General features: G+C 43.0%; 2 protein-coding genes across 2 annotated transcripts; one reads left to right on the forward strand and one right to left on the reverse strand.

Annotated features, from left to right (window-relative positions):
• Positions 1–218: 218 nt before the first annotated feature.
• gtf2b (general transcription factor IIB) lies at positions 219–12,983 on the forward strand. Its single transcript, XM_038302473.1, has 6 exons — positions 219–309; positions 3,701–3,813; positions 7,511–7,791; positions 8,517–8,646; positions 8,891–9,172; positions 12,472–12,983. Exons 1-6 carry the CDS (start codon positions 293–295, stop codon positions 12,603–12,605), a joined length of 957 nt encoding a protein of 318 aa, XP_038158401.1. The 5' UTR covers positions 219–292; the 3' UTR covers positions 12,606–12,983.
• Positions 12,984–14,164: 1,181 nt separating this feature from the next.
• On the reverse strand, positions 14,165–20,884 carry pkn2 (protein kinase N2). The gene is made up of 7 exons (XM_038302474.1): positions 20,661–20,884; positions 20,517–20,579; positions 18,255–18,331; positions 18,038–18,180; positions 17,844–17,951; positions 15,823–15,903; positions 14,165–15,737 (listed from the first exon to the last, which is right to left on the reverse strand). Exons 1-7 carry the CDS (start codon positions 20,867–20,869, stop codon positions 15,534–15,536), a joined length of 885 nt encoding a protein of 294 aa, XP_038158402.1. The 5' UTR covers positions 20,870–20,884; the 3' UTR covers positions 14,165–15,533.
• Positions 20,885–21,308: the final 424 nt, after the last annotated feature.

The raw sequence follows: 21,308 nt of genomic DNA on the forward strand, positions 1-21,308 counted from the left end.
GTGACATTTTTTCTATAAAATTTCCCCTTTGTAGGACAATAAAGGGATCTTCTATTCTATTCTATTTTGTTCGGGGGAAGTGGGGGAGAAAAAATGAACATTGTACTATATTTTGACTCTTTTTTGACATTGTTTATTTTGTGAAAAGTTCAATAAAAAAATTTCTTTGAATACATCTAATTTGTCCTCCTTGCCTCGCCGTAGTTTGTGCGTCACGTGAGGAGAGCAGGTTATAAATAGAGGTATTTCTGCCGGTTGTTTTCTTTGAGCAAGGGGAAGAGCAAGAAGCAAGATGGCGTCTACGAGTCGGTGGGTAACCGCTTTCACTAACTCTTTAGGTTTTATTAAACGCCTTTAAAACGTATTTTAGGGAATATATAAATCTTTAGCTCCTGTTTAGTAGCAAACTGCTGGTTTGAATCAATAAAACGATCTTCTTTATGGCTTTGGATTTGTTGAGTCTATTGTGTTTGATGACAGCTAGTTAGCTCGCGCACTCGTCATCAGATGCTGCCAGAAGTCGTTGTTGTTTTCTGTGTTTTTCACTTTACGGCTGGTTTTAGGCGGATTAATAAAGTAATATGAGGATAAAAGTTTCAGTCCGACTGTTTGTAAACGTTAAAATGGAGGATATTTAAAACGTTGCATAGCAACTAAACACTTAGTGTTCTATGAGCAGCTAATATTATCTAACTGCTAAAAATTATTCAAGTAAGATTCTCGATTCTTTATCTCGCTGTTCTAAACTACATAAACTAGCCACCTATATACTAACTAGTCTCCAATGATCCAAACCAAGCTTGACCTTTGCTGCATTAACATGTTTCTATCTAATAATAAATGCAGCTTAGCATCTCCAGCTTTTATTAGATTTAAGAAACACTAAAATAAATCAAGAATAAAAATGTGAAAGTAAGTTTTACACTATTAGACTCAGCAGAGGAAAAAAAATGTGGAATCTGAGGGAATTCTGAGGGAAAAAAGGAAGAAAAACAAAAGAACCTCCTCTGGCTTTTCTAACAGCTTTCAGGCTCTGATGGACTTCATGACAAACTGGACTCTTCAACTTCCTCTGATTGTTGTTTCCAGATCTGGAACAAACGATTATTTTACAAATCAATTCATCTGTTGATAATTTTTTCGATTTATAATCGGATAGCCTTTAACAGAGTATTAGGGCTAGGCTAGGGATTTATTTAGAGAATAAAGTCGGAATAGTAAAAGTACTAATAAAAGTACTAATCAATGCAGCTGAGCATCACTGGGTCCAGTTCTTCTAATGAGGATATTAGATCATTTTTAACTAAACTTATTAGGTTAAATTTGTCTTCTGTTTAACCCTTTATAGGTGACTCCATGAAACCTTGATACTTTAAAAATCTAAATTTCCAGCCAATAGTGTTATTGGAATCCAGGACAAAACCTTATTACCTTTGTAAAATTATAAGAATATGGATATTTGATGGCAAAAATGAATGTCAATATAATAACTTGCCCGAATATATTAAGAAAAATAACAAAGGTTACTCTATAAGAAATTCATGAAGAACACTTTTTTTTTTTTTTTTGTCGAACATAAACATGGAGGCATTAATGCTGATACTGGCACTTTTTTTTAGTTTATAAACCTAAATATAACTGTTATTTAGGCTTATTAACTTTTTAAGTTTACTTTTTAACTTTTCAATTAGCTTTTTTGTCCTGTTTTCTTGACGTGTTAACTGTTTTTTGTTTTGTTTTTTTCAACTTAACAGTAGGTAATATATCATTCAAGGGCTCATCTGATTGGTCAAATGCCAAAATAAGTAATAAAAAGTAATTTTCCTCTGGGATTATTTAAGTATTTCTGATTCTGATAAGATGTGCATCCATGTAGCAGGATCTTTGCTGAATGGATGGATATAGATCTTGTGCTTCTAGACCTCACTGAGGGATCAAAAATGGTAACTTGCCCTTTAAAGAGTGAAACGGGAAGTGAGAGTGAGAATGCAAAATACAGAGTGAGAACTGAACTTTTCTATCTGATAATAGGATCAACAAGTTGGTTAAGGCCAAACTAACACTGATTTAGTTCTGTCCTCATAAAACAGGCTGCATAAATCAACCCTTGCTGCCTGATTTACTACTGTTTGCTGCCAGGCGATGCTCACTGATGCACCGATGAAATTATTTAAGTGAGGCTCCCTTATCATAATAATAATTGAACTCTATTAATCTCGCATTGGAGAAATTCGCTCTCTGCATTTAACCCCTCCCCTTGGGGAGCAGTGGGCTGCCACTGTGTGGCCCCCGGGGAGCAGTGTGGGGTTTAAGGGTTTTACTCAGGAACCCAGAGACGTTCTGTCAGATCAGCATACCAGCAGTCAATACGCAAGGCGTCAGATTTGCGTTTATCCCTTTAGTTTTTGTACGAAAAATAGACTTTCAATATAATCAATCAATATAAATTTGATTGATATAATCCAGTAATTGATAAGCAGCAATAAAAAAAAAAACCCTCAGTTTTCATTGCATTGAGGATCTTTTCATGACATAAAGCATTAGGTATGCTACGTTTAGAAAAAACAGTAATGAGTTATATTTTTATTGTTCCAGCTGTATAAAACGCTGACTGAATAAACTAAAACATCTTTTGTTAGACATTATTAAACTTATGAGATGTAAAAAAAAAACATGGAATCCCTTTGTTGTTCTATCAGACTTTTTAGCCCCATTTCCACTCTATGAAACCGTGCCGAGATCTGTCCGAGCACGGTAACCATGGTAAGTGATGAGTGTAAACGGCAGAACTGAACCAGACCGAGCTAACATGGTACTAGTTCATCAGTAGGGCTCGGCACTGTTCGGTTCTGGCTTGGTTCTCAGATAACAAAGAGCGCATTGAGCAGACGGCGTCATTTGCTTACAGTCAGCCCCCAGAAGCAGGAAATTCAGACATTTATAAAAATCCCAGCTTCCCTACCGCGCCGCACGATTCCAGTGATGATTCTGCTTAGCAGTGGGATCTGTCGTTGTTTCCTGCGTCTGGAAGCTCTGATTAGACCGTTCTTCGTTTTTCGTATCCTCTTCCCAAAAGCTGACTGTCAAGTTAAAGGGGAACACCTTTTTTTTACATTGGGCCCTTGATTTTAGGTTATTCCATCATGTTCTACTCACCCATATGAGTTTAGTGTCATGTGGAGCCGTTCTGAAGAGCATTCAGAACATGGAGGCCAATCACTGTCCCACAGACATCCGCCGTTAGATTTTTTTTAAAACAAAGCGGATTGTGCATGATGTCATCCGCGCGAGCCGGCTACTGTTCATTCATCCTGTCCGCTGAACTGCTGCTAGTTTTCTTCACATGCCTGGAAGATGTCTAGTGCTGCTACCACAGATGATCTCGCTCTCCAGATGAACGATTCAGATTAGCTAGAATGAATAGAAGGGGTAGAGCGTAGCCTCCTGTGGCCCGGGCTGCCTGTCACTACTCCAATCCGGCGCACGGATGACCTCATATCATCATCATTGTCATCATTTTTTAGATGTACCTGCAGAGGTATAAATACCTTTTACCAGCTTAAAGATCTGGTGGTGGAGGCGTCCTGGTTTGGACTTGCTCTTCAATCATTAGTACTTTAATCAATACATTAAATTATTGTTTTATTATCTCTTTGCCTCTATTTAAGTTCATAAATAATTTTCCGGTGTTTTCTTGCAGTGGAGAAGCTCTGGCCTTACCCAAAGTTCAGTGTCCCAACCATCCTGATGCCATACTGGTGGAGGACTACAGAGCAGGCGACATGATCTGTCCTGAATGTGGCCTCGTCGTAGGTTCGTCTTTAGTCCACATCTTTCACTCCAAAAAAAAATGCACCTTTTTTTTTATTACTTTATTCCACTTTTAAATCTTATTTTTACAGATTGTCATCAAAATGGAATCCATTTTTTATTAAATGTTAAAAATAAGAAGTTCTAAATTTGTGAATTTGTGAAAGGCTGCTGACCAGATCTGAAACCACATCAGGCTGCAGTCTGCTCTTCTAACCAAAGCTTTTATATCGCTAACAGCTGAGCCGCGTGTGGAAAAGTTATGATTATAACACAGCTGGTTATAAAGGCTGTGATACAAACTCTGAATACTGAGTCACATACGATTAAAATGTGGTTTAAACTGTAAATTTGATATCAACATAAAAAACAAGCCTAGCATGTCAGAAAAAAGCTGCTCGCTCTCATGCATCTAAAATTAATTTGTATTGGAAAATAAAGTAAATAAAGTGAATGTGATTGGTCGATTATCAAGGGGGCGGGATTGTTGTGGCGGAAGGTTTGCAAGCAAGTTTGGTTGTGGCCGGTGTCTCGGAAGCATGTTGCTAACCAGTTAGCAACTTAGTGCTAGCAGGTTCCCAATGGGAAATTCCATTGGGACCAAGTAGCACTAAATTGGTGACTTAGAAACGACGCTGTCAAGGAACGCTATGGACAGCGGAAACATGCAAGAGGAGGAGAGTTTAGGGTCGGAGGTCGTGGATGAGTCTCCTCTGTCATCCATTTTTTATTTAGAGGAGGAAAGCGGGGACGAAGATGTTGTGGAAGAGGACGCCAGGGCGGCAGAAGCTTGGTTTGGTGTAGAAGGCTTCCAGCCGTACATGTTTGAGCCCTTGCCTCGCAACGCTGGCAGTTCTGTTAGCTCTACGCCTGCCGAAGACACAGACGTCCATCCCCGTGAACACTGGGACGCAACTCAATGGGAAAGGAAAGGATTCTGATTTCAACCGTTGCGTATATTAGCTGCGACACATGAAGCAAGATGCTATGACCGAAAAAATACAGCATTGTGCTTAACTGAACTTGTTGCTGATTCCCTGAAGGACGGAGATGATGCGATGGAAGAGGAGGGATGGACTTCACACATTCAACCATCACCTGGTTTAAAATCAAACTTAGTTTTCTTATGACCGTTTCTAGTGGACTGTTTTCTGTTGAAGCTCAGGCACCAGTTGCATGAAATGAAGCCCAGCCCACAGGGCTGAGCCGCTGGGAATGCAGAGTTCTGCTTTAATGAGCTCCCTCTACGGCGAGCAGGTCAGTGGGGAGAAGAGACGCGACGGCGGATCGCTGATGAAAGACTAGCTCCCCCATGTCAAAGAGAAACTGGATTAAAATCAGGCAGAGAGTCATGAGAGGAGAAACCTTCACGTCTTCGGTCACTTTTATTTCCTGGTCGGCTGCATTTCCATATCTGTAGATCATTTCATAAAAGGATTCAATCATTAAAGAGGTGAGGATTAAAACCTAAAGGGATCCAGATGAGCAGGTTAGCATGAGGTAATGTTGGACAGATTATTGCACCATCTTCTGCTTAATTATCCCAGTGGGAACAGGGGGCCCTGTCTGGTTCAGGTGTTTATAGAACCAGCAGTGGAGCCTGAACGCCTCCTTCCTGTCAGACTGGACATCCAGGAAGCGTGAAATGCAATAAAGGGAGGATTTCTTTATTTTCAGCTCACATGAGGGGAATTGTGGTTAAATAAACTGCAGTTTGAGCTTTTTAAGGTTAAAGGATGACGGGATCCTGAGCCGTGAGGTTGGAAAAGGTCCAGATGGGAAACAAAAATATCTTTTACATAATTTCAACATTTCTATATGGACGTTCTTCAAAGAAATGGTTTAATCCACAAAAACACTTAGTTTTATATAACTTTTAGGGGAAGTCGACTGTTTTAACTTTAGTTTTCCATATGGGATTTCCTCAGCATTTAACAGAAAGACCTTTTAAATTTAGTTTATGAAATAATGTCACATCCAAACTAACAGTATCTGTCAGCGGCAATAGTGAGAAATAAATGTGCGACTGTATCCTGGGGTGTTTCGGCGCGGCTGTATCCTGGGGTGTTTCGGCGCGGCTGTATCCTGGGGTGTTTCGGCGCGGCTGTATCCTGGGGTGTTTCGGCGCGGCTGTATCCTGGGGTGTTTCGGCGCGGCTGTATCCTGGGGTGTTTCGGCGCGGCTGTATCCTGGGGTGTTTCGGCGCGGCTGTATCCTGGGGTGTTTCGGCGCGGCTGTATCCTGGGGTGTTTCGGCGCGGCTGTATCCTGGGGTGTTTCGGCGCGGCTGTATCCTGGGGTGTTTCGGCGCGGCTGTATCCTGGGGTGTTTCGGCGCGGCTGTATCCTGGGGTGTTTTGGCGCGGCTGTATCCCGGGTGTTTCGGCGTGGCTGTATCTGGGTTGATTTGGCGCGGCTGTATCCTGGGTGTTTCGGCGCGGCTGTATCCCGGGTGTTTCGGCGTGGCTGTATCTGGGTTGATTTGGCGCGGCTGTATCCCGGGTGTTTCGGCGCGGCTGTATCCCAAGTTGTTTTGGCGTGGCTGTATCCCAAGTTGTTTTGGCGTGGCTGTATCCTGGGTGTTTCGGCGCGGCTGTATCCCGGGTTGTTTCGGCGCGGCTGTATCCCGGGTGTTTCGGCGCGGCTGTATCCCGGGTTGTTTCGGCGCGGCTGTATCCCGGGTGTTTCGGCGTGGCTGTATCCCGGGTTGTTTCGGCGCGGCTGTATCACAGCCGGGTTGTTTCGGCGCGGCTGTATCACAGCCGGGTTGTTTCGGCGCGGCTGTATCCCGGGTTGTTTCGGCGCGGCTGTATCCCGGGTGTTTCGGCGCGGCTGTATCCCGGGTGTTTCGGCGCGGCTGTATCCCGGGTGTTTCGGCGCGGCTGTATCCCGGGTGTTTCGGCGCGGCTGTATCCCGGGTGTTTCGGCGCGGCTGTATCCCGGGTTGTTTCGGCGCGGCTGTATCCCGGGTGTTTCGGCGCGGCTGTATCCCGGGTGTTTCGGCGCGGCTGTATCCCGGGTGTTTCGGCGCGGCTGTATCCCGGGTGTTTCGGCGCGGCTGTATCCCGGGTGTTTCGGCGCGGCTGTATCCCGGGTGTTTCGGCGCGGCTGTATCCCGGGTGTTTCGGCGTGGCTGTATCCCGGGTGTTTCGGCGTGGCTGTATCTGGGTTGATTCGGCGTGGCTGTATCTGGGGTGTTAAACTGATACATTCCAGATTGTTCTACAAGCAGGTCAAGAGGCGGCAGTTAACTTTAATTATTACTTTTTATCGACCTGCAGTTATTATTAAAGAACTATATAAATCAAAACATATTTTCTGCTTAGAACTGTTAGTAGTTTAAAGTATGAATGTTAAATTTTTTTGTAATTGATTAATCATGATTTCAGGCTTAATTGATGCAGAATTGATGGAATTTGAAGTTTCACAAAGTTTTCACAATATAAGAAATAATTTTATCTTCTCCGTACATCTTCATAAACATGTGATTCCAAACATTAGTTTTCTGTATATTTGGCGCCCCCTGGTGGCCACAGCAGGTTCTAGTTTCTGAGCCTGAGCTCAGCCTGAGCTTCTCTCTGTTGAAGTTTCCTGCTGCTGCTTTTCTTTGATAACTGATCGTCTATCTGGACGGGTCAGAACCAGCTTTTAATTAGACTTTTTTTTTTTTTTTTTACCTCTGTGCGGTTGATCTGTCCTCAGGCGACCGGGTGATCGATGTGGGCTCAGAGTGGAGGACGTTTTCTAACGAGAAAGCTCTGAAAGATCCATCCAGAGTGGGAGACGCCCAGAACCCGCTGCTGAACGGAGGAGACCTGACCACCATGATCAGCAAAGGAACGGGCGCGGCCAGCTTCGACGAATTCGGCAACTCCAAGTATCAGAACCGCCGGACCATGAGCAGCTCGGACCGGGCCATGCTGAACGCCTTCAAGGAGATCAGCACCATGGCCGACCGCATCAACCTGCCCAGAAACATCGTCGTACGTTAAGCTGTGGCCTCCTTCTTCCAGACCGATGTTCTGTCAGATGAGCATACCCGTCAGACCAGCATACCCACAGTCAATACCATTTTATCCCTTTAGTTTTGTACAAAAAATAGACTTCAAACTGCCTCAGCGGGCGTGTATCACTTTAGTCATGTACAAAAATCTATTTAATTACTTACTTTTTGGTGTTTTTTGAAGCGTATGGTGATCTAACCTTAAATTGTTTTGGGTTTTTTGTACATTTCCTCGACACGTCTGTCGAGGTAGTTTAAAGTCTATTATTCGTACAAAACTAAAGGGATAGACCTGGGTTTCCGTAGGTCATAAAAAAGTTAATTAAAGTAATTAGTTATTTTTTTAAATTAAGGACTTAATTGACATTAAAATTCATTGAAACGTTTATAAAAACAATTTCATCAGATATAACTGATTCTGCATGGTTGTGCAGAACTGCTTCCTGTTCATTGTAAAGCAGTGTGTTTGGAAAATAAGCTTGAGGCGGATATATATATATATATATATATAAATAAGAGTCATGGGGACTTGATGGCGTTGATGGCATTAAAATGATTTCTAAGAACATTAAATTAGTTATTATTTCCTTTGTAAACTATATAAATGCAGATCTGACGTCTTGCCCATGCGTATTGACTTTAGGTATGCTGGTCTGACAGAACACCAGCAGTGTGATTGTGAACCGTTGCTTCTTTTCTTCTCAGGACAGAACCAACAACCTGTTCAAGCAGGTTTATGAGCAGAAGAGTCTGAAGGGGCGAGCCAACGACGCCATCGCCTCAGCCTGCCTCTACATCGCCTGCAGACAGGAGGGGGTTCCCAGAACCTTCAAAGGTCTGAACACAGAAACACCAGATTATAAAGCAAAAATATTGTTTTTGAGAGGAAAACAACATCTGGATGGTGATTAAAGCAGATCCTGAAACGCCTCCAGAGAAGCCGCCATCTTGTCTTTTTTTTTTTTTTTCTGGCTGTTGAAGGACCAGGACTGTAAACTAAATCCTTTCATTAGTTTGCAGCCGATAAAAAAACATCTGTTAGGGCTGAGAGGAACTGATCTCTCTGCTCTTTCTTCCAGAGATCTGCGCCGTCTCCAGGATCTCCAAGAAGGAGATCGGCAGGTGCTTCAAGCTCATCCTGAAAGCGCTGGAGACCAGCGTGGACCTCATCACCACGGGCGACTTCATGTCCCGCTTCTGCTCCAACCTGGGCTTACCCAAGCAGGTCCAGATGGCGGCGACGTTCATCGCCAGGAAGGCCGTGGAGCTGGACCTGGTTCCGGGCAGGAGCCCCATCTCAGTGGCCGCCGCGGCCATTTACATGGCCTCCCAGGCGTCTGCCGAGAAGAAGACCCAGAAAGGTGAGAGGGCGCTGCTGGGAGAAGCACATGATGATGATGGAACAGAACACCTTTGATGTGCTCTGATTAGAATATGATTTTACATCAATGAAGCGTAATTTGGTTCAAAGATTAAAACCCTCCTCGGTTTATAGTCGACTTCTCAGGTCGGAGCAAAACAACCGGACCTTGAAGCTTCCCTCTAAAAGGAAGCATAGAGGTGGAAAAGCTTCCTGTTTTCAGGAGCTAAAGCCGAACATCCGCTGTACGTTTTTATTTTATTTTTTACCTTTTCGGACCGATTCGGGACGATCCAGTCGTTTGAGAATTCTTCAATCAGCCTGACTTTCAGCCTGATGGTGCATCATGTAGGGTAACGAGAAGCGATCAGCCTCTAACGATCACCCCCCCAATCAGGAATCAGAAGGTCAGGAGAAAATCGAACATGTTTGAAATTCAGTCGGCCGTCGTAAGGTGGTGGTGGGCGAATCCTGCTGCTGGAGCAGAACTACGACACGTTTTACCAGAACTTCGAGCACCGAGCATGAGCAAACAAGGGAGTTCTTCTTCCAGAAAAACGAGTCCGACCAGCGACACAACCGAACCGCTCTAAATCTAGTACTAGTTCATCAGTAGGGCTCAGCGCGGTTCATCTGTGGCGCGGTTCTCCGATGGAAAAGAACGCGCAAGCAGACCGCCTCACCGCCTTACAGTCAGCTGACTCCTTTCAAAGGTTTATATCTGCTCGGGTCCTGCTTCCTGTCAGTGACGTTACTCTACATGACTGGCTGAACGTTGCCACATCATGTAAAACAGTGGTTGCCCAGGCAACGACAATAACATCACACAGCGTCCGTTAGCGCGTCTAATGACCGAAGTTTTACCTGATCGATAACAAAACTGAAATAAATCTGTTAGACCGTGATATAAAGGGCTGGGTAGCGCTGTGGCTAACAGGTTAGCCTCTTTTAGCTCGCTCAGTTAGCCATATTAAGCTACACTACTTTTAACTTTGTGTAATCAACAACCATTCATTTTCTCCAAGTAGAATAACTGTTTTATTTGTCTAAAATCTCTATGAAACTCATTTTTTTAAGATTTTTCATTTGTCCTCCTCTGCCCTCAGATCTTAATAAAAATAGTAAATATAAACTGAGACTTTTAGTGTCTCCTTGTTAAATAGCAGAGCTCAGTCTGTCTTAGAGCAGGACTTTCCTTTCAGACTGAGAATCATTGTTTTCTACTTTCAGTTACTTTAGATACGAGATGAGCTTTAAAATAATATGTTGAGAGTCCAGGAAGAGATAAGATTCTTAAGAAACGTGTGCGATGCAGTTTGTTGCCATATGTCGATGTCATAAGAAGGGGCGGGGCCCCGAGCAGATGTGGTACCTACGGCAGCTTTGTGATTCGCAGATCTCTTTACCTGTTCATACCTCGAATTTCTTCTCAGCTTATGAACAATAAATGGCATCAAAAGAGCGCGAATAAAGTTACTCAAAACCTTTTAATCTATTGTTGCATCTTTTGTTTTTTTGAAAGGCAGCGCTAACTGTTAGCCACCAGTGCAGAGCATGTTCTACATGTTTCTGTTCCAGCGCCTAAACCAGATCAGGGCTCCTCATCTGCAGTCAGGTGCTGCAGAAACCTGTTGATCATCTCTTCTTCTCTGGTGGGAATGATGCAACAAGGAAACACCTTAAACCTGCAGGACAGGCGACCCTGAGGAGCAGCGTTACCCCAAAATCCCACATCCCCCGCCCCGCTCCAGACCGCCGGGGCAAAGCCTACAGCCTCCACTGTTCCTCCCGTCTTGCTCCGCTCAGACTTCCTTTGACTCGAGAACACGTACGATATCATTACATTTATAGGAGCAACATATGCAGAAATTAACGCTTAATTTAATGACATTAAAACAAATCATCAGCCATTTCTGCTCAAATATTTTCTTGTTGTGGATTTATGAAACAGGGAGAACTTTGATCATACAGAATTGGTTTGTTCTCCGTTACCAAACTCAGCATCTCTTCATCCTTATTTTGAAGTTTTCAGATTCGCTCTTGGAGATTTTGACTGAATTTGATGAAACTTAAGCCTCTCGGTATAAAATAATGTTTCTGATGGAGATGAGAAATCTGCTTCCTGGTCTGGTGAAGAACCGATGGTTTGCATCCAATCATTTAATTAAACCGTCTCAGTTTTGGGGAATATATAAGAATTATGCTCTAATTTGTAGTTATCGATCTGTCGTCACTATATTTTAATTTGACAAACCGGATTTTCTCTCCGTTCTTTTTCCTTGTTGTTCTTTTCCTGATTGTTGTGATTGCAAATGCGGATCTGGACCGGAGCTAAAAATACACTCCTGATCAAAATCTTAAGACCAGTCAAAAAATTGCAAGATTTAGCATTTTGCTTCACAATGTTAAAAGAAAAAATCAGTGTAAGAGACAAAAACTTTTGAGCGGGGAATTAATTGAAAACTGCATTTACACTCAAAGATGATTTTTTTCCCAGCTGATCAAAAGTTTAAGACCATAGCTCAAAAAAAAAAAACCCGAAAACCCCCCAAAACAGAAATCAAAGTGTCAAAAAAAGGACTCAGTAATGAGCAGCTCCACCGTTCTTGTTAATGACTTCAGTCGTTTAGGCATGCTGGATGCCAGTGTTTCCAGGAGGCTGGTGGGAACGTTGCTCCAAGTGTTGAAGATGGCTTCATGAAGGGCATCCACAGTCTGGAACTGATGTCCATTTTTGTAAACTTCCCTCGCCATCCATCCCCAAATGTTCTCAATAAGGTTTAGATCGGGGGAACATGCAGGATGGTCCAAACGAGAGGTGTTATTCTCTTGGAAGAACTCCTTTGTCAGGCAGGCGTTGTGCAGGCGAACTGCAGCAGTACCAGCCAGACGAGGGCCCTCAGTCATGGGGCCAATAGTGCAAAATGCAAATTCTTGCCATTTTTTGACTGGTCTTAAGATTTTGATCAGGAGTGTAGCTGTGCTCCATATTTTGCTGTAGGTAGATGGTGAAGTTTGAAGGATTGGCGGCGGATGTGGAACAGTGCTCATTGGTTAACATGACAGACAAGTCCTCCGCATGACGTAGGTGGGCGGGGCGGAGACGGAGGATGTGGAATCTGGGGGTTATTGCTCCTGGTCTGCAGAAACCTGTTGATCATCACCTGAATGATGCAAAAAGGAAACACCTTAAACCTGCAGGACAGGCGTCCATGAGGAACCAAACCTGTAGCGTAAAAAGTCTCCCTCTGCGGTTTTGGATCCTGTCCGCTCTGTAAACTCTCTGTCCTTCTTCCCCAGAAATTGGCGACATCGCCGGCGTCGCCGACGTCACCATCAGACAGTCCTACAGACTCATCTATCCGCGCGCAGCAGAACTTTTCCCTCCGGACTTCAAGTTCGACACGCCTGTGGACAAACTGCCTCAGCTGTGAAGCAGCCTCCGCCTCCTTTTCCTCTGCTGTTCCGTTTTTACGTTGGTTTACGATGCAAACCCGTTTGTTTTGGTCAGATGAAGCCTTTCTGGAGGCGGACAGGGACACAGCAAACATTCCAGGGCTTAAACGAACCGCCTGTACTTTGCAGTATTTCATTTGACTGTATATATACACTCTACCATGTATATATGTCCAAGTGGGAGGATTAAAAAAATGTGACGCTTGCAGTTTTAGGCTTTTTTTCATACTGAGCACTTCGTTTTGTAGAACATTTGCCAGGTTCTATTTTGTTTGAAATGTCTCAAGTAATTTAAGAATAGAAGATTTTCAATTTGTGGTTTGTTCTACAAAAATAAAACAGTTTAGAAGATATAATTAACCGTCTGGATTACTCAGCTCAGCAGTGAAACAAACCAACATTACAAACGTTTAATCTGTAACAGCGACTGCAGAGACGTCCTGAACATTTTACACCAGGATGAATGAAAACATGTGATTCGGGTCGTTGGTACCGTCCGTACAGTCCGACAGCGGTTCTGGAAACATGCACATTAAAAAAAAAACACTTTTTACAATCTATGTTCATAATTAAGAAATGTAGATAAACTATTGATCAAATTAGTGCTTTCAGTTTACCTGTTTACATACAGTATGCGTGTAAAATATACCCCCCCCCCCCCCGTAGTGATTCATACGCAGGTTGAAACATGCAAACTGCTGGAAAAACAAAAAAACAGATTTCTGTAGGAAGCACTGGATTTAAAATAAACTAGATGTAGTGTCGTCTGATAAAAGTGTAAATGCGCAGGTTTGGTGTGCGCTGAGGTATCATTAGGAATTATAGAAACCAAACTTTTAATTTAACTGTGCTGCCCTCTAGTGGCTGCAGAGTGCAACGCTTTCCTCCAAAGCAGAAATTTGATCCAATATTATTGAAAGAAAATTTCATTAATGGAAATTTGAAAATTTTTATGAGTAATTTATAGTTTAATCAGAAGTTGGGTTAATATTTTTACCGTTTTTGTTTCTTTTTGGAGGGGAAGGTTTGGTTGGGCTCTACGGTTTCTGGTTGATCTGTGTGGACCAATAGGAATGAGTCTGCTCTGCTCTATTGGTCCATGAAACACCCAGAAATGTAATGGGTGAAGAATAAAAAAAACAAGATTAAAATCTCCCCGAAGGGAAAATAAAATCTATAAAATTCAACTGTAAAACGTTTTAACCAAAACTTTTTTTTTATTTGTTTTTTGCTTCTAATATTGGAACAAATTTCTCCCCATACATGGAGGTTTCTGGGGGAAGTGTTTTGAACGGGCTCGCATATTTCTTCGTTTGATAAAAGTGTAAATGCGCAGGTTTGGTGTGCACTGAGGTATCATTAGGAATTATAGAAACAAAACTTTTAATTTAACTGTGCTGCCCTCTAGTGGCTGCAGAATTCAACGCTTTCCTCCAGAGAAATTTGATTCAATATTATTGAAAGAAAATTTCATTAATAGAAATTTGAAGAAACAATTTTGAGTAATTTAGAAGCTGGATTAACATTATAGTTTTTCGTTTCTTTTTGGAGGGGAAGGTTTGGTTGGGCTCTACGGTTTCTGGTTGATCTGTGTGGACCAATAGGAATGAGTCTGCTCTGCTCTATTGGTCCATGAAACACCCAGAAATGTAATGGGTGAAGAATTAAAAAAAAAGATTCAAATCTCCCTGAAAGAAAAACTAAAAAAGATTTTTTGGAGGGGGAAATAAAATCACTAAAATTCAACTGTAAAACGTTTTAACCAAAACTTTTTTTTTATGCTTCTAACAATTTTGGAACAAATTTCTCCCCATACATGGAGGTTTCTAAGGGAAGTGTTTTGAACGGGCTCGCATATTTCTTCGTTTGATAAAAGTGTAAATGCGCAGGTTTGGTGCGCACTGAGGTATCATTAGGAATTATAGAAACCAAACTTTTAATTGAACTGTGCTGCCCTCTAGTGGCTGCAGAGTTCAACGCTTTCCTCCAAAGCGTTTTTGGAGAAAAGAGAAATTTGATTCAATATTATCGAAAGAAAATGTCATTAATGGAAATTTGAAGAAACAATTTTGAGTAATTTAGAAGCTGGATTAACGTTATAGTTTTTTGTTTCTTTTTGGAGGGGAAGGTTTGGTTGGACTCTACGGTTTCTGGTTGATCTGTGTGGACCAATAGGAATGAGTCTGCTCTGCTCTATTGGTCTATGAAACACAAGATAAGAAAAAATAAGATTTAAATCTCCTTGAAAGAAAAACTAAAAAAGATTTTTTGGAGGGGGAAATAAAATCTATAACATTCAACTAAAACGTTTTAACCAAAACTGTTTTTTTTTTTTTTTGCTTCTAACAATATTGGAACAAATTTCTCCCCATACATGGAGGTTTCGGGGGGAAATGTTTTGAACGGGCTCGCATATTTCTTCGTTTTTCAAGTGAGGAAGCAGCCGTAGTAGTCAAGATGTCTGCTGTAGCCGAACCGACCGGAGAAGAAGGTAACACTCGACACCAGATTCAGATATGATCCATGCTAAGGGCTTTACATAAAATAGAACATCAAATATGTGACTGAATATCTGTACAGGATAAAAATAAAAAAGACAGCCACACTGCATATTGTGATTGTACTGGAGCCGCCTTCTCAGTCTATTTGTAAAACATTCTCAGTGGTCAGTCAACGGACACGGCAACGATCTGTGCAGGAAGCTTCCATCCAACCACATTCTTTTAGATTTTTTTAAAAAGATCTCACAGATTAAAAAAGCAACAGGTCCGAGTAGATGACGTGGTCAATGGCACAGTTTGGAGGCTCAGGGACCAATGAGCTTCGTTCTCTCATCATGTCGGGCAGGAAACCGTCACCGCCGGGCTGCTCGGTTCACAGTGAGTCTCTGATGACGATGGGCGGAGCTAACACCAGTCAGCGATGTAGTCAAAGTCAGAAAACAGGTTCTGCTCCTCTGAGCTCAGGTGTCGAGGTTCTCTGGGGGGGGTTAAAATCGGAGCCTCTGAGGTAAATTCGTCATCGAAGTTGCTGACGTCGTTGGCGCCCTGGATGGTCGGCACGAACGGCGGCTTCACCTTCTTGGCCAGCAGCCCCTCCCAGTCCACGTTCTGTGGGTGCAGACGGCGGCCGTTAGCTTCCCGTTTCATTAGACGTTAACTAAAAATAATGTTTTCCTTTTTTCTCGTCTCTTACCCTGAAGAATAGATGTTTCTTCACTTCGTCTGCGTCTCTCTCTCCTGCTCCCAGGCGGCGCTCCGGGCTCCTCCTCAGCAGCTAAGAACATTTATAAAAACAGAAACTTTATTCGCTTCTGTCGGTGGCCACTAGAGGGCGCATTTCCCCCACAGAGGATTTACATCCAGAGAAACATTTTTAATTTCATAAATTAAACAAGTTTAGACAGAAGAAAAAACTCAGAACCAGTAGCTCAAAAAAAATGAAACTAAAATCAGATAACTTCTAGTTTAACCTTTTATAGCTCACTCCGTGAAACCAATAGTGTTACTGAAATCCAGTACAAGACTTTATTACCTTTAACATTCAAAAAATATGGATATTGTGATGGTAAAAATGAATGTTAATGTAACAAGAAACGCCCGTATATATTAAGCAAAATAACAAAAGTGCTTTGATAAAAAATTCATGAATAAACCTGCTGAGTGCCTTCATGATACTGACACATTTTTAGTTTCTAAACCTAAATATTATTGTTAACGAGGCTTATTAACTTTTCACCTTTTTTCCAAATTAATTTCCAGCAGGTTATATAACTTGTAGTGTAACTTGATTTATAAACAGAATCAACAGCATGTTTTTAAACATATAATAGAGCCTTTATTGATTTTGAGATAAATGTTGATTTAAGATGATTAAGTTTAGATAATGTAGTACCGGCTGTACTTAACGTTTTATTTATTTTGTATATATACCTAGATACTGATATAGGAACAAAACGAAGGGATTTTATTTTATTTTATTGAGTTTTTAAGGCACTAGTGGCTCGTTTTTTTTTACTGGAAAGAGGGAATGAGAGAGAGGGAGAGACATGCGGCATTACAGGCCGGATTCGAACCCGGGTCAGACATGTCGAGGACTAAAGGGCTGGTTATCCGCAAACCCAGCGCGTCGCAGGTATGACGCCGATATTTTTTATTTATGCCCAATATTGAAGCGTGGTCTGCGCTACGTGATTCCACGCCACAACGCCAGAGGGCCAATCAGGAACTAGCTCTGGGTCTAGATACGGCCGAGGCAGTGAGGAAGCGGAGGCAAACGGAGGGACATGAGGGCCAAAAAGAGCGGAGATCCAGGAGGAAAAAGGGTCCCAGCGTTCTCGCGCACCTCGCTCTTCCAGCTGCTACATCTTTATCAGTCGTTTTCCACAATGGCGGTCAGACAAACAAAACAAGCCGGTAAGGAACCAAACAGGAAATACGCATAGAGTAGAGGGGATGGAGAATTGACCAATCAGAGGCCTCCTGTCTGCGTTCACTGCGACACACGCAGACGTCCTGGTTTCTGAGTATGAACCAGCGTTAAGGCGTCCTTAAATGGGTGGTGTTCACTAGTGACCGCACACCGAAGCACGTTTCTGATTAAATGAAGTTACAAACATGGCCGCCCACCGACAGTCTGGCTTCAGAAACAATTCTTCCTTTTTAAACTTTTTCCCAGAAACATTCACTAAGTTTGGTTTAATGTTTCACAGCAAACTGCATGTTTAACACTAGAACTCCCAATGAACGCCAGCAGTGATGATGTCATCAACTGAAAGGGTTCTACTGTAAACCTTAAAACAGGTCTAATATATATTTTAAAGGCTGTAGGCTATTATTATTATTTATGGTCTAAATAAGTGAACAAAAGATTCACTATCGTCTGATTGGTCACTGATCCGATCATCATCCATCTCTCCGTCTCCGCCTGAATCGCTACCATCGATATGTTGAAGCATTTCTAAGATCGAGGTCAAATGAACCATAATCTATTGTTTATGTTTTTATTTTGTTAAGAACATAAACTGTGAAAATGAAGGAAATATAGAAACAGGAAAGTCAGCTAACATGAGCAACATATGATTAATGTAAATAAAGTTGTTTCCCTTTACGATCTAAGAACGGTCTAAATGATGGCGTTAGGAGTTCTAGTGTAAACACGGTGGAGGCAGCAGCATGCTGCGGGAGACAAGAGGCAGAAAGAGTTCTGCTACCCACCCTCCTCATGATGGAGATGGCCTCAGTGGAAAGGAAGCGCGGGTAGCGAACTTCGTCGTTGACGATGCTGTCAAACACTTCCTCCTCGTCGTCGCCGGGAAACGGCGACTGGAAGGAAAAAAAAAAAAAAAAAAAACAGTAAAATGGGTGTTTACTGGGAAGTCAGAGGAGTCTGCTGGGAGTCAGCGGCTCACCTCCCCAACCAGCATCTCAAAGATGAGGACGCCCAGCCCCCACCAGTCCACGGCGCGGGTGTACGACGTCTCCGTTAAAACCTCTGGCGCCAGGAACTCAGGCGTGCCGCAGAACGTGCTGGTGCGATCCCTGAAACCCATTCCTGAAAGCAGAGAACGGCGGCTCAGCAGATCGAAGCGGGAGAAAATCTACCGAAGCGTCCAGAGTTCACTCTACCTTCTTTGCAGAGGCCGAAGTCAGCGATCTTGACGTATCCCTCCGTGTCCAGGAGCAGATTGTCCAGCTTCAGATCCCTGATGGTCACATTAGGTTCGTTTACATCAACACATTTTTATCTCCCTGTTCTACAGACCAGAGCTACGGAAACCTAACAGGGCCAAAATAAGGAAACAGCCCCGGATTAAAGACAGGGAGGGAGGAGGAAGAATAAAAGATAGAAAGGAAAGAAGGAAGGAAGACAAGAAGGAAACGTAGGAAAAAAATTACAAAGGAAGGCAGGAAACACCTGGATAGATAGGAAGGAAGGAAGGAAGGAAGGAAGGAAGGAAGGAAGGAACGAAGGAAGGAAGGAAGGAAGGAAGGAAGGAAGGAAGGAAGGAAGGAAGGAAGGAAGGAAGGAAGGAAGGAAGTATGGATGGAAGACCAGAAAGAAGAAATGGGAGGAAGAAAGGGGGTAAGGAAGAAAGGACATGAAAGATGGAAGGAGGAAAGGAACCACAGAAGGACGGAAGAATAAAACATTTAAACCACAAACTAAGTATTTTAATTCTAAACTTTTACAGATGTTGAAAAATCAAAAATTAAATCCCGTAAAACGGATGGTAATCTGAAGGACGGTAAAGCGGGGCTTACACTGAGATTATTTTAATCTTTGCACGCACCTACAGCTCACACCGTGCGACCCGACGCTCTGATGCGATCTACCTGCTCACACTGTACGTCTAAAAACCAGGTGGGTCCACCATGTTCCTGATGTCTGCGGCGGAAACGCCTTCATTCTGTTTAACTCTTATTCTCACATCTGAAAACTTTGCCTTTTCTATTTTAGAGCCTGACAAAGACACGGCCATCTCTGCAGTTGATTTCATCATTTCATTTCATCAGTCTCTTGCTCTTTGTCCTTCTTTCAGGAAATGTTTGCCTTGTCTTTACAGACACTGCCCCCTATTGGTGGCCCTGGGAAACACGCTTTAATCAGCTGTGAGAGCAGGACTCCCGGTATCTCCCAGGTCTCCTCGCTCCTTCAGTGACACGGAATTCAGTTCTCACATGAAAAAATTATTATTTGCACAAAGAAAATATTTTCTTTCAATTATTTATAAAGAATAGATTGGAAAATGAGCATTTGTCTGCAAAAATTAATGGTAAGAATTTGACGCTGAAGGACACTGAAGACGGGCATAAACTGCGATTTTTTTAATCATTTTACGCAGCTACAGCTCAAACTGTACGATGAAACTGCAGGGTTTAAAAGTTCTCAGCTCACGATGTTTGTTCCCACACTGTGCAACCCGACTCGATGCGATCTACCTGCTCTCACTGTACGTCTAAAAACCAGGTGGGACTCAGCTCCGCAGTGAGATGGCTCTACTGGGACTCGTCTATCCAGAAGCCGGGGAATAGACCGGCACTACTGGGCAATTTAGTGCTGAAAGCCCTAAAAAGTAAAGGAGACGACGTATTTGGACAAAGACATGGCTGAGCTAATGTGGCTACTACGGTCTGTCAGTTTGACAGAAAGAACTCCATTTCACTCATTGCAAATATCGACCTGATCTGAAAATTCTTGCACGACTGGAAAGTTGCCCAAAAAAGGGCAAAAAAAATGCACAATATACGTCCGGCTTAATCTGAAGGACAGTAATCTGAAGGACGGTAATCTGAAGGACGGTAATCTAAAGGACGGTAATCTAAAGGACGGTAATCTAAAGGACGGTAATCTGAAGGACGGTAATCTGAAGGACGGTAATCTGAAGGACGGTAATCTGAAGGACGGTAATCTGAAGGACGGTAATCTAAAGGACGGTAATCTAAAGGACGGTAATCTGAAGGACGGTAATCTGAAGGACGGTAATCTGAAGGACGGTAATCTGAAGGACGGTAATCTGAAGGACGGTAATCTGAAGGACGGTAATCTAAAGGACGGTAATCTAAAGGACGGTAATCTGAAGGACCGTAATCTAAAGGACGGTAATCTGAAGGACCGTAATCTAAAGGACGGTAATCTGAAGGACGGTAATCTGAAGGACCGTAATCTAAAGGACGGTAATCTAAAGGACGGTAATCTGAAGGACCGTAATCTAAAGGACGGTAATCTGAAGGACCGTAATCTAAAGGACGGTAATCTGAAGGACCGTAATCTAAAGGACGGTAATCTGAAGGACCGTAATCTAAAGGACGGTAATCTGAAGGACCGTAATCTAAAGGACGGTAATCTGAAGGACGGTAATCTGAAGGACCGTAATCTGAAGGACCTACCTGTACACAATCTTGTTGTCGTGTAAAAACTGTAATCCCAAAACAACACAAGCGGCATAAAACCTGGAAGAGAGCAGAGCAGCAGAGGTCAGAGGTCACAGCCGCAGCTGAGGCGGCGATCGGCCAGAGGCCGGGGTCACTCACACGGCGCGGGGCTCGGAGAACACGTCGGCGTGGATGTGCATCATCAGGTCGCCTCCCGCCGCGTACTCCATGACGAAGCACACATGTTCCGACGTCTGGAAGCAGGCGAACAGGTTGACCAGGAACGGGTGGCGGACGCTGTTCACCGTCTCAAAGATCCTCTTCTCACACATCAGACTGAGGCGGGATAGAGAGAGACCGTTAGACATGGCGCTCTGCGCAGGGCGTCATGATGGAGGGACGCCCTGTCACTTCTTCACCTCATAGGTTCTAGAGCAGTTAAACAATCCTAAACATCAGGACTGATAGAGTGACGAATCATTGACTTAATGTGTAAAAAGACGTCGCAGGTAAAGCAGATCCCCCCCCCCCCCCGCCGCAGACAGGAGGACCTGTTTTAAGGTTTACAGTAGAACCCTTTCAGTTGATGACATCATCACTGCTGGCGTTCATTGGGAGTTCTAGTGTTAAACATGCAGTTTGCTGTGAAACATTAAACCAAACTTAGTGAATGTTTCTGGGAAAAAGTTTAAAAAGGAAGAATTGTTTCTGAAGCCAGACTGTAGGTGGGCGGCCATGTTTGTTTGGGGTTTTATTTAGGAGCATCAGATAAGATCACAGAAACGTTGTGATGTTCTGTCAGTGTTT

The sequence above is a fragment of the Cyprinodon tularosa genome, unplaced genomic scaffold (genome assembly GCF_016077235.1).
Source record: "Cyprinodon tularosa strain WSP-4 unplaced genomic scaffold, ASM1607723v1 ctg490, whole genome shotgun sequence".
Taxonomy (NCBI): domain Eukaryota; kingdom Metazoa; phylum Chordata; class Actinopteri; order Cyprinodontiformes; family Cyprinodontidae; genus Cyprinodon; species Cyprinodon tularosa.

Excerpts from the sequence above, each read along its gene's own strand:
- gtf2b (XM_038302473.1), top strand. Across the intron at positions 3,814-7,510 it reads TGAATGTGGCCTCGTCGTAG|GCGACCGGGTGATCGATGTG; the intron begins GTTCGTCTTTAG and ends ATCTGTCCTCAG. Across the intron at positions 9,173-12,471 it reads CGAGAAGAAGACCCAGAAAG|AAATTGGCGACATCGCCGGC; the intron begins GTGAGAGGGCGC and ends CTTCTTCCCCAG.
- pkn2 (XM_038302474.1), bottom strand. The coding sequence starts at position 20,869 with ATGTCTAACGGTCTCTCTCTATCCCGCCTCAGTCTGATGTGTGAGAAG. Across the intron at positions 20,580-20,660 it reads TTCTCCGAGCCCCGCGCCGT|GTTTTATGCCGCTTGTGTTG; the intron begins GTGAGTGACCCC and ends GCTCTCTTCCAG. Across the intron at positions 15,738-15,822 it reads AGAAACATCTATTCTTCAGG|AACGTGGACTGGGAGGGGCT; the intron begins GTAAGAGACGAG and ends CTGCACCCACAG.